We start from the raw sequence: 14356 nt of genomic DNA, 5'->3' as shown, positions 1-14356 counted from the left end.
CCCCCCCCCGGTACAATAAATAAACACATTAAAATTATGTGCCAAGAAAAGTGGAATTCTGCAATGGGTCTAAAGTTATGCAAGTTGGGCACGCCTGCACATAAAAGTTCTTTTATTTTAGTCATGCCATTAACTTGACACATTTGCACAGGCATTTTTGGTGAATGGTTTCCTATCCATTTTCAATCACAGACACATATGATTTGTTGTCTGACTTTCTCTTTCTCTCCCTCCCTCCTTCTCATCTTATGTGAAATTTACAATTCATTTTTAAAGTGTCCCTGCCTGAAGGGCATTGACAGGAACAAGAAGAAGTTCAAGAACTGTGAAAACAAAACCCTCAGCGTTAATAAGCAGCAAGTATGTGCCGTGGAGTGGAAAGAGCAGCCAGATGTGAATAGAATTGGCTCCAGAACTTGGAAGGTCAGCACTCAGAGGAATTTTCCACCTCTCCAAGTCTTTAGGCAATCGCTACAGCCCATCCCACCCCAGTTTTCAAATCCCACCCAGAAAGGTTTGCTGTTTGGGGTGTTGATTATATGGGACCATGAAGGTTCCCCTTGGAGGCCTAAAAGTGCTCATTGCTCACAAGTCACTTTGAAGACTGGAATCTTATCATTCCTTCCAACAGCAAACTCTGTGCTCCTGTGATGATAAAAAATGAATACAAAAATGGGGCAACTGAGAAAACAAGACAGAAATATCAGCATGCTCAGGGGAACCTTGAAGTTTACAGAAATAAAGAAATAGAATAATAAAAACACTCAGAAGGGGATACTTCCCCCAAATTGCCCTGAGAGGACTGAGCATGCTCACTGGCCTTCATGAGCCATGCAATGTTGAGTTTCTGTTAGAACAGAAGGGAAGGGCAGGGAGGGTGAAATGATGTGGTTGAGATACTGTAAGCTCTTCAACATAGTATCTCTGAGGAAGGTATATTGGCTGGCTGGCACCCTGAACAGGACCTGTCTGGTTAGGAGTTAAGGATATATTGCAATATTCTGTTGCAAGTTCTGTTTGCATGTACTGAAGCCCATTCCAGGGCCCATAACACTTTAGCGTGACCAACAAAAGGTACCTAGGGATGCCAGGAATGGGGAATCTTCTTTGGCCCAAAGGCCACACTGCCTTCAGGGCAACCTTCCAGGGGCCATTTAGATGGAGTTCAAGGACGTATTCTATGCAAGCAAAAACAGTCAAGGAGAGTGCGAAGCAAGGATGGTGAAGGTGTGGTCTGGGGAGAGTCCCAAGGGCCAGATAGAGAGGTCTGGAGGGCCACGTTTGGCTACCAGATGTTAGGTTCCCCACCTAACATTGGGTTGTGCTAATGTAGAAAACAGATCAGCTATCAACAGATCTCACTAAGTTCTATGGATCAAAGGAAATTAACTAAAATTTTGGAACATTGCTATTGCTAGTCGGGCGGTATATAAGTTTTAAAAATAAATAAATAAAAAATAACATGACAGGGTAGCAGCACCTGTTCCAGGGATCATAGGTCACTAGGAGGTTTAACCTGCCTCCCAATGATGTCCTCAAGCAAATCTCTTTACCATCAAACATTTATTACTATGAGGTGGTTAACACAGCAGTTTACTTGGGGACAAAGCTGGTGTGAGGAACCCACCCATCAACCCTGGGTGGACCACATGGCATGCACATTCTACACACCTGAGTGGGGTGCTTCAGTTCACAGGCCGCCCTCTCAGACACATCCCAGATGTCCTAATTTCACCAGCAATGCATACAGCACAGGGTGCTAACTTACATTTATCTCATGTATGAGGTGGATGGTATAAGTTGGGGATGTGGAGCCTGTGTGATTCAGCAGATGTTGTCAGACTCCAGCTCCCATCAGCCCCTGCAGCCAGCGTGGCCAAAGTTCAGGGCTGATGGGAGTTGTAGTTCAACATCATCTGTTGGGCCACAGCTTCTCTATCCTGGATATAAGCAGGAGCTTTTTTGTTAGACTGCAAAGCAGACTGGCAATAAAATAAACATTGGGAGCATCAGTAGTGGCTGACAAGGGAGACCAAGGTGGGGTGATGTTCCTTACCTGGCTTCCCAATGCAGAGGTTGCTGCTGGTAACCAAGCTGGGGAGGTGCAAGGCAGTGGGGAGGGCGGCACAATGTGGGTGCAATGGTGGAGCCCATCCAACACTCCCACTGCTGCGCCTGTGGTGTGCCAGCCTCCCCACCGCCTCTCTCCTCTCCCTCTCGGTTATCAGCAGCAACCTACACATTGGGAAGCCAGGTGAGCAACCTCATTCCACCCTGCTCTGCCATCCGCTGCAGGGGAGCACTGAATCCCAAGCTTTCAACACAGGTGTGGGGTCCTGAAGTATTGACGCAAAACCTGTTATTGAGGGCTCTTCTTCAAATGCAGTTATTGAGATGGGGAGAGGAGAGATGCTCCCAGGTGAAGTTTGCTACCGTGTGAGTGTGTATGTTTGGCTCACCTTAGTTGTAAGATTGTGCAACCACAGGGCTCTGGCTCTATTCTTTTGGCTGTTCCTTTTTTTGACCCTTTAAACAAAGCAAGATTTGTGGATGATAAATCAATGCCCCCCACTGAGCTTTGCACCATGTGGAATAAAAGGCAACAATTAATATTTAAGGGGGAAAGTATGTTAAAGATTTTTAAAAGTACAAGAGCAGATTGATTCCTGCTTTTCATGTCTTTCATGCCAAGGTTGGAAGGGGAGAGACAAAACCCTTTCACACTTTCAAAGCCTACTTACAATTGGGTATTTTGAAATGCAAATCTAAGCTTCCACTCTGCAGGCTGCAAGACACTTGCCCTTACTTTATTTATGAGCCTTACCGCACCTTCCACCAGAAAGTGAAGCCCCCATTTGGAAAAATTTGCCATTCTGATTTATTCAAAATGTGTATATTTGTTTGTTTCACCACAAGGTCCCACGGTGGGATATATATACAGCCAGTAAAAAGCTATTAAATAACATTAAAACATCACTTAGCCATAATTAAAACAACACAAAGATTTCTACAGTGCAGAGTTGTATGTCTTGGGCTAGGGAGGAACAACCTTATCTAAAATGAACTCATCTGCTACCAAAAGCCTTGGGGAAGAGCTGCATCTTCATTAAGAATGGAAGAGAAATTCAATTTTGTTTGCATTTTTATGAGAAACTTACCTAAATTCACACTTCTTGAACCAATATACAAAAAGACACAGCCATCCTTCAAACTTTGTACTTCTCCGAATTTTGCAATACTGTTCCCCAACCAATGTGTACAAATATATATATATTAGGGGATAGTGTGCCTAAAAATGCATATATTAATGAAAATAACATACGAAAATAAATTTCCTTGCAAAAAATGTGTATATAAGTTAAAACTGCATACAAAAAAGTTTTTATTAGGAGAAACTTGTGCTAAAATGCTGATGAACATTTGCAAATTACTCCAGGAATGTGGAGAACTGAATTTAAGGCTGGAAAAGTGAGTAACTCTGAAGTGACATATTTGTCCATCCCAGTTCTTAGCTAACCAAAGAAATAAGAGCAATGACAGTTCCAGGTGCACCTCTGAGGGGAGTTCTATAATTGAGTGGCCACCATAGAGAAGGCCCTCCTATGGGCAATCATCACTCAGGCCTCAAAGGGCAGTGGCCTCAACATCAGGGACTGCCCTGCTGATTTTCACATTCAGTCAAGGCTATGCGGGAACAGATGCTCCTTTAAATATGTGGGGTGAGGCTCATGTTATTTAGGGCTTCCTGTGTTAACATAAGCACCTTGAATTGGGCTTGGAAGCAAATTGTATTTTTCCTTTTTCCTTTACATGACTGCCAAGGTAGCTAACAACAAGACACAAAAAAAACTTATATAAAGCTATCAGTGACTACTCGCCATGATGGCTGTACAGTGTTTATATAGAATTATGCCTCTGAATACCAGTTGCTGGAAATCACAAGAGTTGCTATTCTACTCAAATCCTCCTTGCAGGCTTCCCAGAGGCATCTGGTTGAACACTGTGAGAACAGGATGCTGGACTAGATAAGCCTTTGGCCTGATCCAGCAGGTCTCTGCTTATGTTCTTATTCAGAACCAGAGCTTGGAAAAGTTACTTTTTTGAACTACAACCCCCATCAGCCCTAGGCAACATGGCCACTGGATTAGGCTGATGGGAGCTGTAGTTCAAAAAAGTAACTTTTCCAAGCTCTGTTCAGAACCAAAACATATTCTGTGACTCCTGATGTGCACTGAACATACTCAGTCCTCATTTGTAAGCTGCTTTGAGCACATTTTTTGTGTGAAAAGACAGCATACAAATAAAAGGATGATGAACCTTAAGTGGAAAAGAAAAACAAGGGAACAGGGAATGTGAAGTCCCTAACAGGTTATAATATCCCAGAGGAAGGCATGGCAGCAACCCTGAACAGGAGCACTCCTCCTATTGAGTGAAGATATACCACAACATTTTCTTGCAGATCCCACTTATCACCTCCCCACCCAACCCATCTAACCCAGAATTAAAGGAGAGCAAGGTGCCAATTTGTCAGCATCTTGGCACACGGCACACACAGTAGCTGTCAGGCATGGTAGGATGGCAGCACTCCCCTGACCTCCAGCCAGCCACTTTGCTGCTGCCTACTAGGAGGTAGAGGAGGAGCAAGGTTGTTGTGGTGCAAACGCATCAGCAGGAGCACTGGATTGGCTTAGCCAATGCATTTGCACCAGACTGACCTCACCCTTCCCTCTCTACCTTCTGGTTAGCAGCCAACTAGTGGCCAGCAGAATAATGACAGGGAATTTTGGGTTCCCCATTTCCCAATTCCCCAGTGGCATCTGATCCCATTGACCACTACTGGCTTCAGTGCCTATTATTTAACTGAAACTATGGTGGCCCCACACAACCAGTGGCAGGACTCAGCAGCAGTGATGCCTGAACTGGAGACCAGCATAGCGGCTGACACAGAGAATGCCCTCTCCCAGGCCACCACTGCCACACCCATCCCAAGCTTCCAAGGGTGGCATCATGAGCACAAATCATCATCAATGTACAATAAAAAGAATGTTTGGAGGGGGGCTTTACTTCGGCTTCTTGACATATGCTTATGAAGATTCTCCAGCAACCAAATGATCAAGGAGATGAAGTAACTCCCCTAGGTTGCAGCATTTGGAGCTTTTTAGTTTAGAGAAAAGGCAAGTACGAGGTGACATGACAGAAGTGTATAAAATTATGCATGGCATGGGGAGAGTAGATAGAGAGAAGTTTTTCTCCCTCTCTCATAACACTAGAGAACTCGTGGACATCCAGTGATGCTGAAAGTTGGAAGAGTCAGGACAGACAAAAGTGCATAGTTAAACTATGCATTTGCTCCCACAAGAGGCAGTGATGGCCACCAACTTGGATGAATTTAAAAGAGGATTAGACAAATGCATCAAGGATAAGACTATCAGTGTCTACTAGCCATGATGGTTGCACAATGCCTCCATAGTCGGAGGCACTATGTTTCCGAATACCAGTTGGTAGAAACTGCAGGAAGGGAGAGTACTCTTGCACTCAGGTCCTGCTTGTGGGCTTCCCATGGGCATCTGGTTGGCCAGTGTGAGAACAGGACAGTGGACTAGATGGGCTGATCCAGCTGGGCTCTTCTTAAGAGACAGAATTACACTCTGCACATGTTTAGATGCTCTTTCTGCAGTTACTACTTCTTCTCCAAAGCTCAGCCACAAACAACACTGAAAACAGATTCTGGGGCTGAAATCTGGCAAGCCAAATTAAATCTGGCAAGCCAAATTAAATCTTCATCTTTTTTTTTCTCTCAGCCTGTAATTATGGCCAATAAATGTCAAGTACTTCGAACACTGATTCTTAATGCTTGGCAACAAAGACACGGGTCTGGTGTTCAATAAATTCTCTTTTTTAAAGAAGAAAAAAAAACTGCCCTTAATGCTCCCCTGCATCCATTATTCAGCATGCCCAAGCCGATAATGAGATCTAAAACTGACCTTTAGGTTTTTCTGAGTTCTACCTTTGATCTAAGGATGATCATTAACTTTGTGCCTTAAGTTATGCAAGGCAGCACTCTCACCCTCAAGTACCATTTCGCTTAGGTTGTACCTAAGTGGAGTCAAAGCTGGCTGAGGACATCCTGGTGCCCAGAGGTGGGGAATCCAAATATCACTTTTCCCCTCTCCATGCAAATTAACTTGGGACACAATCCATGGGGAAATTATTTTGCAGCATCCACATCCCTGGCAATTGAAATGGACAGGAGCTGCACAAGAGTACTCCTATTTTTTTTGAATGGGGCTCATGTGGGAGAAATTCCTCACAGATTGTGTCCCACTGTTCAGATCTGTTCATCTGCCTGCCATTCAGGAATCACTCTTAGGACAGAATGTTTGCGGTGTGCATGTGCAAAACCCTCATGCTTTTCCATAACATGGTAGACTCCCACCCATGCAGGATGATTCAACAGCACTAGTGAAAAACCACATCTACCTATTTTATCTCCCTCTATCATTCAGTGCATGTTCCCATACTCAGATAATATAGTTAGCATTGGTGACACTTTCAGCAGTCTCTGTAATGAAGGCCCTGATGACTTTGGCCAAGGTCACACAGAATTAGACTCAGGAGTACCACATGGATAATCAGGTTAAGCTGTGATGACAGGAAGAGCATCAAGAACAAAAATGGAAAATTTCCTTATACCAAGTCAGATCATTGGTTCATCTAGCTCATTGTTGCTTACACTGATTGACAGTGGTTCCCCAGACCTTCTCAGGCAGAGAAAACTCTTCCCCATAACTTGGAGATCTTAAGGGTTTGAAGCTAGGACCTCAGCCTGCAAAAATGTAAATCTGTCTGACCGTGAATTTCTGTTTACTAAGGATGATGAATGGCATTCCAGACAGGGATGGTGCCTCCTTCTTCCAGTAGAAGATGTCATCCCTATCAAGTATGTCATTCATCATCTTCAGGGAAACACATGATCCACCAATGAGCTGCAGCCCTCCCTCTTGTCCAAATGTCACTAGTTTGAAAGGCCTATGAAATACAAATAAATATGTTTTAAAAAAGAACCATTTATCCTCCACTTATTTTAATGGACCATCTTGTATCTTTTGAACATAAGAAGATGGTCCATATGGCTTAGTATTGTCTACAATGACTGGCAGCTGCTCTCTAGGATTTCAGGCAGGGGTCATTCCCAGCTGTACCTGGAGATACCATTCGGGGGGGGGAGGGAAGGGCCATAGCTCAGCGACAATGCATCTGCTTTGCATGCAGAAACTCTCAGGTTCAATCTCCAATGGCATCTCCAGATAGGCCTGGGAGAGGCCTCTGTCTGAAACCCCGGAGAATAGCTACCAGTCAGTGAAGGCAATACTGAGCTAGATGGACCAAGGCAGCTTCCTGTTTTCCTATTTAAAGGATAGCTCAGTGGTAGAGCACCTGCACTGCATGCAGAAGGCCCCAAATTCAATCCCCAATGGCAACTCCAGGTAGGGCTGGGAGAGACCCGTCTGAAAACCTGTAGAGGCTGCCAGTCAGTGGTGACAATATTGAGCTAGAGGGCCAAATGCTCTGACTCATTACAAGACAGATACCTATTGAACATGGGACCTTCTGCATGCAAAGCATGTGCTGCATCTCTCAGTCATGGTCCCTTCCAAAAAAAATGAATGGGTTGCATCTAGTGCTAGTCCAACTCAGAGTAGATCCATTGAAAGTGACGGACATTACTAAATTAGGGCTACTCATTGGAATGGGTCTATGCTGAGTAGGATGTAGTTGGCTCCAACCCAGTATCTTGACTTCCACTCCCCTCTTCACACAATCGTGCCAGTCTCCATCTTGAACATCTTCATCACAGGTCGGTTTCACTTTGACAGCTCTTGCTAGACTCACCCTGAAAATAAATAAATAAAACCCTTCCACTTACATGAGTGCAAAATTTCTGAGGGGGGTTTCCGCAAGTAATTCCCGGTGGCTCCACTCGCACAGTTGCATATTCCTTCATGGGCATGGCCCTTGGTTGGCAGGCATAAAATTCCCACATTGGCCCATTGTCTGTGGTCACCCAGGATTTGCAAATGTCATACTGTCCCATGACTAGTGGGAGGCAGCGCAATAAGAAAGCAGCGTGGTGCAGCATGGCAGCCGTGTGACTAAGCGCAAGGTTCCTGGGCAGAGGAGATGCTTAAAATCTTGAGAAAGGCAAATGTTGCCCTAGGGGAGGCTCTCAGGATCAGCATAGAAATTCCGCATCTAATACAAATAGCAAACGCTTCAGAGGTCAAGGTAATAACAACTGCAGTTTTCCAGCTTGAAGTGCGTGTTTAGGCAAGGGGAAAGTCTGTTACAGATGCCACGTTCGTAGATGATCTTGTTCAGAGAATATGGGCAAGCTTTTCCAAGCCTGCCAGTCAGTCATCAAAAGTCTTCCTTAACTTCATTGTGTGTGTGTGTGTGTGTGTGTGTAAATGATCTTCCAAATCAGTGTGAAAATATCTAGAGGTGACTCTTCTCAGTCAATCAATAGAACGATCAAGTTCTGATTCTTTGATGAAATTTGATCAGCTGAGGATGCAGATAGCTGGAGGAACTGAAGAAGCAATGCAGTTGAGGGCTAGATCAAGTTATCTTCAATCTTTTCTTTTGCTATAATGTGAAGCTTTCTAAAGTGCTTTGAAGCTTTAACATTTTATGTTTTATTTTTAAGAAAATATATATATAAAAAGATAGCATTGTAGCATGATGTGGAACATGGAAAGGTAATAATCAAATCTTTGGGAATACAATTTCCTTGACAATAAGTGTGTGGTGGTTTAACAGAAGCTTGACTTGGCAATTCTTGTCTGCTGTTCATGGAGATGGAACCATTTTACTTTTTAAAAATAGATGTTTTTTATGTGTTTTTGTCTTCTTTCAAGAGAAGGGAGGCACTCATAGGGAACTACTGTTGGCTTCCAGCAACTTTAAAATGTAAAGTATCCAAACTTCCAGCTACAGAGTGAGGATATTCCTGAGTTCTTTTTTTCTTCTCCTTGAGAACTATAAGGAGAAAACAGCTAACTCCTTCACAAACAATACCTGAAACAAAAAACATTTTAAAAAGTCACATCAGCAAAAGGGAGTTTCCCCACAGAATGTTTTAAGGGGAACCATAACTCCCAAGCAAATGGATGTGGACACCACCTGAGAGTTATGCAAAGACTTTTCTCTGAATAATCACACCTGTGCTATTATCAACAGACAAACAAACAAAAACCCACCCAAGAAAATAACAGTTCCTAAAGGAAAAGGAGAATGGACAGTGAACAGTCAGGACTAGCCATGGAGGCTAGACAAGCAAATGGATAAGTCCTAAAGAGCCAAGGCAAATAAATAATACAGCCAGACAACTGGAAACACAGTTCAGCCTCCATGTAGAGGATTTATTTGGACAATGAAATTTAATAAAAAACAATCTGAAGGACTAATCACATTTAAGGCTCTCCTAATACACAAAGAGCAGTGACCTCTCCCAGTGTTCACTGGAGTTTAATCCAACATCTCTGCAGTCTTGCCTACTCCCTTTCCAATAGAGCTATTATAAAAAAATAAAACGACAACCAAAAATCCCTCGATCATAAATCAAAATGACTAAGAGCAAATGCACATATGAACACTCACATGGCAAAGCCAACGCTGAAACTGCTCCCCCCACACACACACAAAATCCCACTGCAGATTCTGCAAAGTACAGTGGTGTTTTAAGAAAATCTCAATTGCAGAATAAACCTTCCCCCCTTTCCTTCTACAGCTTCTCACCCCATGAAAAGACCACTTGAATCAGACATACAGCATTTCCTTCTTGCTCAATATGCAGTTTTGATGTAAGATCCTCAGTTACATCTGCATATACATGGGGGGGGCAAGCTGTATACTTATTCCCTCCCCTCTAGGCTGAAAGCTAACCTAATCAAGACATGCAAGTTACAAAAAGTGAGACCCACCTTCTCTGCTTCGTCCTCTAGATCTTTAGAGGAACCACTCTGGACTGCCTTGGCCCAGAATAAGCTCCCAAAAAAAGCAAAGTCTGGTTGCTATTTTTAAAGTCATGAGTAAATTGGGGGTGGGGAGGAAATAATGAAACAGAGTGAGACAGAAATCGCTCTATAAGCCTTGCTGACATCAGGACTATCTTTTCAATGATTAAAAAAATATCAGCTTCCTTATCACATTAAATTTGTCATGAGCTCTTATGATGCTAATAACATAAGAGACGTAAAGGTTTTGTCATCCAAAAACCCACATCTGATTTTGGGTCAGGGTTTTTTTTGGGGGGGGGGGGAAGTTGGAGAGTTGCAACTGGGGGAAACATTATGCCAAACTGACAAATCTATTCTCAAAAATGTAGAAAGAATAAATTTTGCACTGGGGCTGGTTGATAGGAAGGGAAAGTAAAGGATGAAAGTGTCTATGATATCAGTTGCTATGTTGTTACATTGCTACATAATGTGATTATTGCTACATAATCCCAGCAAACATTTCTTTTAAAACTGATTTGGAATGTCTGCACGGAGAGCCAAACAGGCAGGTTGTCCCATTATTAAATTTCCCATTTCAACTTTTGAATATCACAGGTGTTTTATGGAAAGAGCTACCCAGCATTGCCTTCAAATAATACAGCACAAAGATTTTTTCTTTAAAAAAAAAATGGTTTGGAATTAAAACCTTGGCTGAGGTTGGAGTTCCTTTCCTACTGCAAAAATATAAATCTTCACCTGATATTTATTAAGAAACTGCACTTTCCAGGAAGAGCCAAATCAATGCCTTTATTTTCTTTTAAGAGTACACAGCAGTCACAAGGGACTGATAGCCAGCCCCACAAAATTAGATTTCATCTGGGTATCTGGACTTCCTTTTTTTCTTCTTTATTGGATTAACATGCTTTTGAAATAAAGAAGCAACCCGCGGTTACAACACCCTGCTGGGGAATTAAGTGCAGAAAGTAAACTTGATTGTTCCACTTGGCAATTAAATGCAGCCTTTTCTAGCAGTGAAAGAAAGAAAGAAAGAAAGAAAGAAAGAAAGAAAGAAAGAAAGAAAGAAAGAAAGAAAGAAAGAAAGAAAGAAAGAAAGAAAGAAAGAAAAGTCTGAGCATGATCATGGCACAATAATTGTGGGGGGAGGGGAGGGTTTTTTGTGGGGGAGGTGGATTGCTTTTGGGGGCTGTATCCCTTTCCTCTTCAAATGGATCGTGTTATTGTTGTTGTCTTTTTTTAAAAGTTAGAAAATAGATGTTAAGTGTGATGCACAGAAGAAATGAAGACACTATCATAACAGATTTAACAGCTCAGAGAAGGAATTCTGTTCCCAGGAGAAACAAGAGAACTCTTATTCACAAGCAGCCACCATCCTAAATATATTTCTAGTCCCAGATGGTTCCATGTGTTCCCCTCCTCAAATCCAGTTCCTTTTTCAAAGGGATCTTTTACATGAAGATATTTCAAGGGCTCCGGATAGAAAACAGGAAATTAGGTGGCATTGTAATACAATGGGCTCTTGCTTCTCACTAACTTATTTTTGGGGTCTTAAAATCAATGGTTATGACATCACTCTCTGGCAGAAGGTAGAGAAACATGCAAGTAACTTAGCTTCAGAAACCCGAAAAAGTCAGACACTGTGGGAGGGAAAGAGGGAGGGTGTTTATGTGCATGGAGACGCAAATTAAGTTGCTTGCAAATTAAAAGCCAAACAGCAAAATACTTTGGAGATCATGGTGTCTTTAAAACTTGCAGTAGGAGAGATAGCGGCAGGAACAGCAAACTGCAGGAGACTGGTGGGATTTCAAAGAGTTATGCCCAATCAATCAATATTAATATGAGTAGTTGGGTTTTTTTTTACAACCCCCCCCCAAAAAACCTCAACTCCAGGCAAGTTAAGATCTCTCTCCCTGTTCTTAAAATTTAGCCAACAGACCTCCTAATTCTGGTGGAATGGGGAAAGAGATCTGTGCATGATTTCCTTACAATCAGCCTGAACAAGATGAAAGCTTTGATATGCTGTTAGCATATACATGGGGAGGAAGTATACTTGAGAGAGAGAGAGAGAGAGAGAGAGAGAGAGAGAGAGAGAGAGAGAGAGAGGACTGCAGGGTGTTATCAATAGAGTGAATCTTAAAAAGGTTCTTATTCATTTCCTATTAGGAAGATGAAGATTATGACGGTGATGATAGATTTAATGTGAACGTTTGTGTAGGCTAGTCAAAATGCAGCAGATGAACAGGGTGCTTGGGAAGAGAAAGGCAGGCAGAAGGTTGAAGGAGAAGTAGAGAGGGGAGACCTGTAACTAAACACTATACTAATTGCTTTGACTGCTGAGAGACTTTTGCCCAGAGACACGAGAAAAGTAGCCCTCCACAAAGAAGTCAGCTGCGGGAATCGGGACGAGTTAATAAGAGACGGTGTCTCCCCAGCACATAAAAACAGACAAACAAACAAAACTACCCCACCCTGTGTATTCTTAAGGGGAGAGACATGAAAGCAGTAAAATAGAATCAAACCACAGCGCCTGCCGCATCTGCAGCCGGCTGAGCAGCTCGTTAGGTAAGTTTTCCTCCCTCTGCTACACGGCGGCGGCGCCCGGTTGCTGCTGGGGAATCTACCTGCGTGCCAGCCCGAGAGTGCTGAAGGACAGCTCCTGAGCGGCGGCGGCGCCTCCCGAAGGACTCCCGTCCCGCCCCGGGTAGCCCGCGCCCAGCTCCGGGTGGGGATCGGCTTGGCTTACCGGCGGCATCCGCGCCTCCTGGAATCTGGCGGCGTGACGGAGCAGTGGGGAGAGAGAGAGAGAGAGCCCCAGATGGAGGCGCCGGCGCGTAGGGTGGAGGGATGGCCGGCTGCCCCGCACGCCAGCCGAGCCGAGCCGAGCCTCGCTGCCTTCTGTACGGGGCGCCCTAGGGAGCCCAGCGCCTCCCGCTCGCTTTCGGGGGTCCAAAGGGATGTAAGGAGCAAATTGCCCGGCCAAAAAAGGACCGGGGAGGGAGGACAGGAGCCCCTTTCCTCTCTCCCGTCTTTCCTTCTCCCTCCTTTTTCGTTTAAATCTCTCCTTCCTTCAGGCTTCCATCCGAAGCGCGATCTGGGGGCGGCGGCGGCGCCCGGCAGGGAAGGGGGGGGAGCGCCAAGTTCAACTTTTTCCTTTCCGAAAGAAAACGCCCCGCCAGAGGCTCCCGCTCCCCTTCATCCCTTCGCCCCACCCACCCACGCACCCGACGCTCCCCCCTCTCCCCCCCGGGTTGGTCTGGGGAAAGCGACACACAAACACGCGCGCCCCCCTCCCAAAAGATAACAACCTTGGCTCCTCTCTGCCCGCAGGACGGCTCCGATCCCCCGCGCTGGCACTCAAGGGCAGGGCGAGGGTGGCTGCGTGCAGAGAGGGAATCGCGCGCTCTCTCTCCGTGCAAGTTCAGGCGCCGAGCTTCAAATCCTTTTGGCCCTCATTTTCAGTCACCAGCACAGAGCTTTGATCCTCGTGCCTGATCCGGGCTGCGTAACTTCCTCTGTGGGGTGGCTTCCACACACCGCCGCCACCATCCCGGTCGCTCTTAAAGGTGCAGTGGGGAGGAAACGCAACCCGGGCCGGGCAGAAGAGGAGGAGGAGGAGGGAAGAGGCCGGTGGGTATATCTGCGTGAGTCTGAGAGAGAGGACCAACGAGATAAACAGCAGCAGAGCCCAAGGGGGAATGGAAAGGCAAGGCGAGGGAAAAGCCACTCCCTGGCCTGGCCTCTCCCTGCGGAAGGCGCTCCTCGACCAAAGCGCCTCCTTTTGACCAGCCCAGCCCTCCCCAGCCTCCCTCCTCTCCCGCAGGACTCAGGCACAAAATTCCCGGAAGCCGATGCAGGAGAGATGCTGCTCCCCTGGGGGCATCAAAGGGATGCCTTCCCCTCCAACAGGAAGGAATGGGGGGCGCAGAGGGGGGCCAGTCCCCTAACCTTTCCGAATCCCCCTCCCCTTAAGGTACTGTCTTTGGAAGGCTAAAGGGGTGGTTGTAATTTGGCCACAACGCAGCAAGGCTGAGGAACGCAGGAAGCTGCCTTATCCTGAGTCAGATCACTGGTCCATCTAGCTCAGTGTTGTCAACACTGACCGGCAGCAGCTGTCCAGTGCTTCAGGCAGGAGTCTCTCCCAGCCCTACCTGGAATGCCATTGGGGATGGAACCTGGGGCCTGCTGCATGCAGAGCAGATGCTTGTGGATTCCAGCCAGGGCTTCTCCTGCCTTTTGCCCCTCCTTCCAAGGCCTCATCCCTGCCCTGCTGCCTGAGTTCTGATGCCAGGCCGGGGTGCACAGCCTTGCCCTTGGCCTGCTTCAGATGGTCAGGGTGCCCC

General features: G+C 45.4%; 1 protein-coding gene across 9 annotated transcripts in view; it reads right to left on the bottom strand.

Annotated features, from left to right (window-relative positions):
• NTNG2 (netrin G2) overlaps positions 1-14356 on the bottom strand; it is a 136396-nt gene that overhangs the window by 73926 nt on the left and 48114 nt on the right. For 7 of the 9 annotated variants that reach the window (XM_061603834.1, XM_061603832.1, XM_061603840.1 and 4 more), the window contains one exon: positions 7928-9078. In XM_061603834.1, the coding sequence (XP_061459818.1) occupies positions 7928-8140 (213 nt within the window). In that variant the 5' untranslated portion in view covers positions 8141-9078. Of the gene's footprint in view, positions 1-7927; positions 9079-12759; positions 13140-13321; positions 13660-14356 lie in introns of those variants that run through there. The other 2 variants (XM_061603836.1, XM_061603837.1) reach the window with 2 other exon arrangements.

This window comes from Rhineura floridana, chromosome 20, assembly GCF_030035675.1.
Source record: "Rhineura floridana isolate rRhiFlo1 chromosome 20, rRhiFlo1.hap2, whole genome shotgun sequence".
Classification (NCBI taxonomy): Eukaryota; Metazoa; Chordata; class Lepidosauria; order Squamata; family Rhineuridae; genus Rhineura; species Rhineura floridana.
This window is presented reverse-complemented; position numbering and strand designations above follow the sequence as displayed.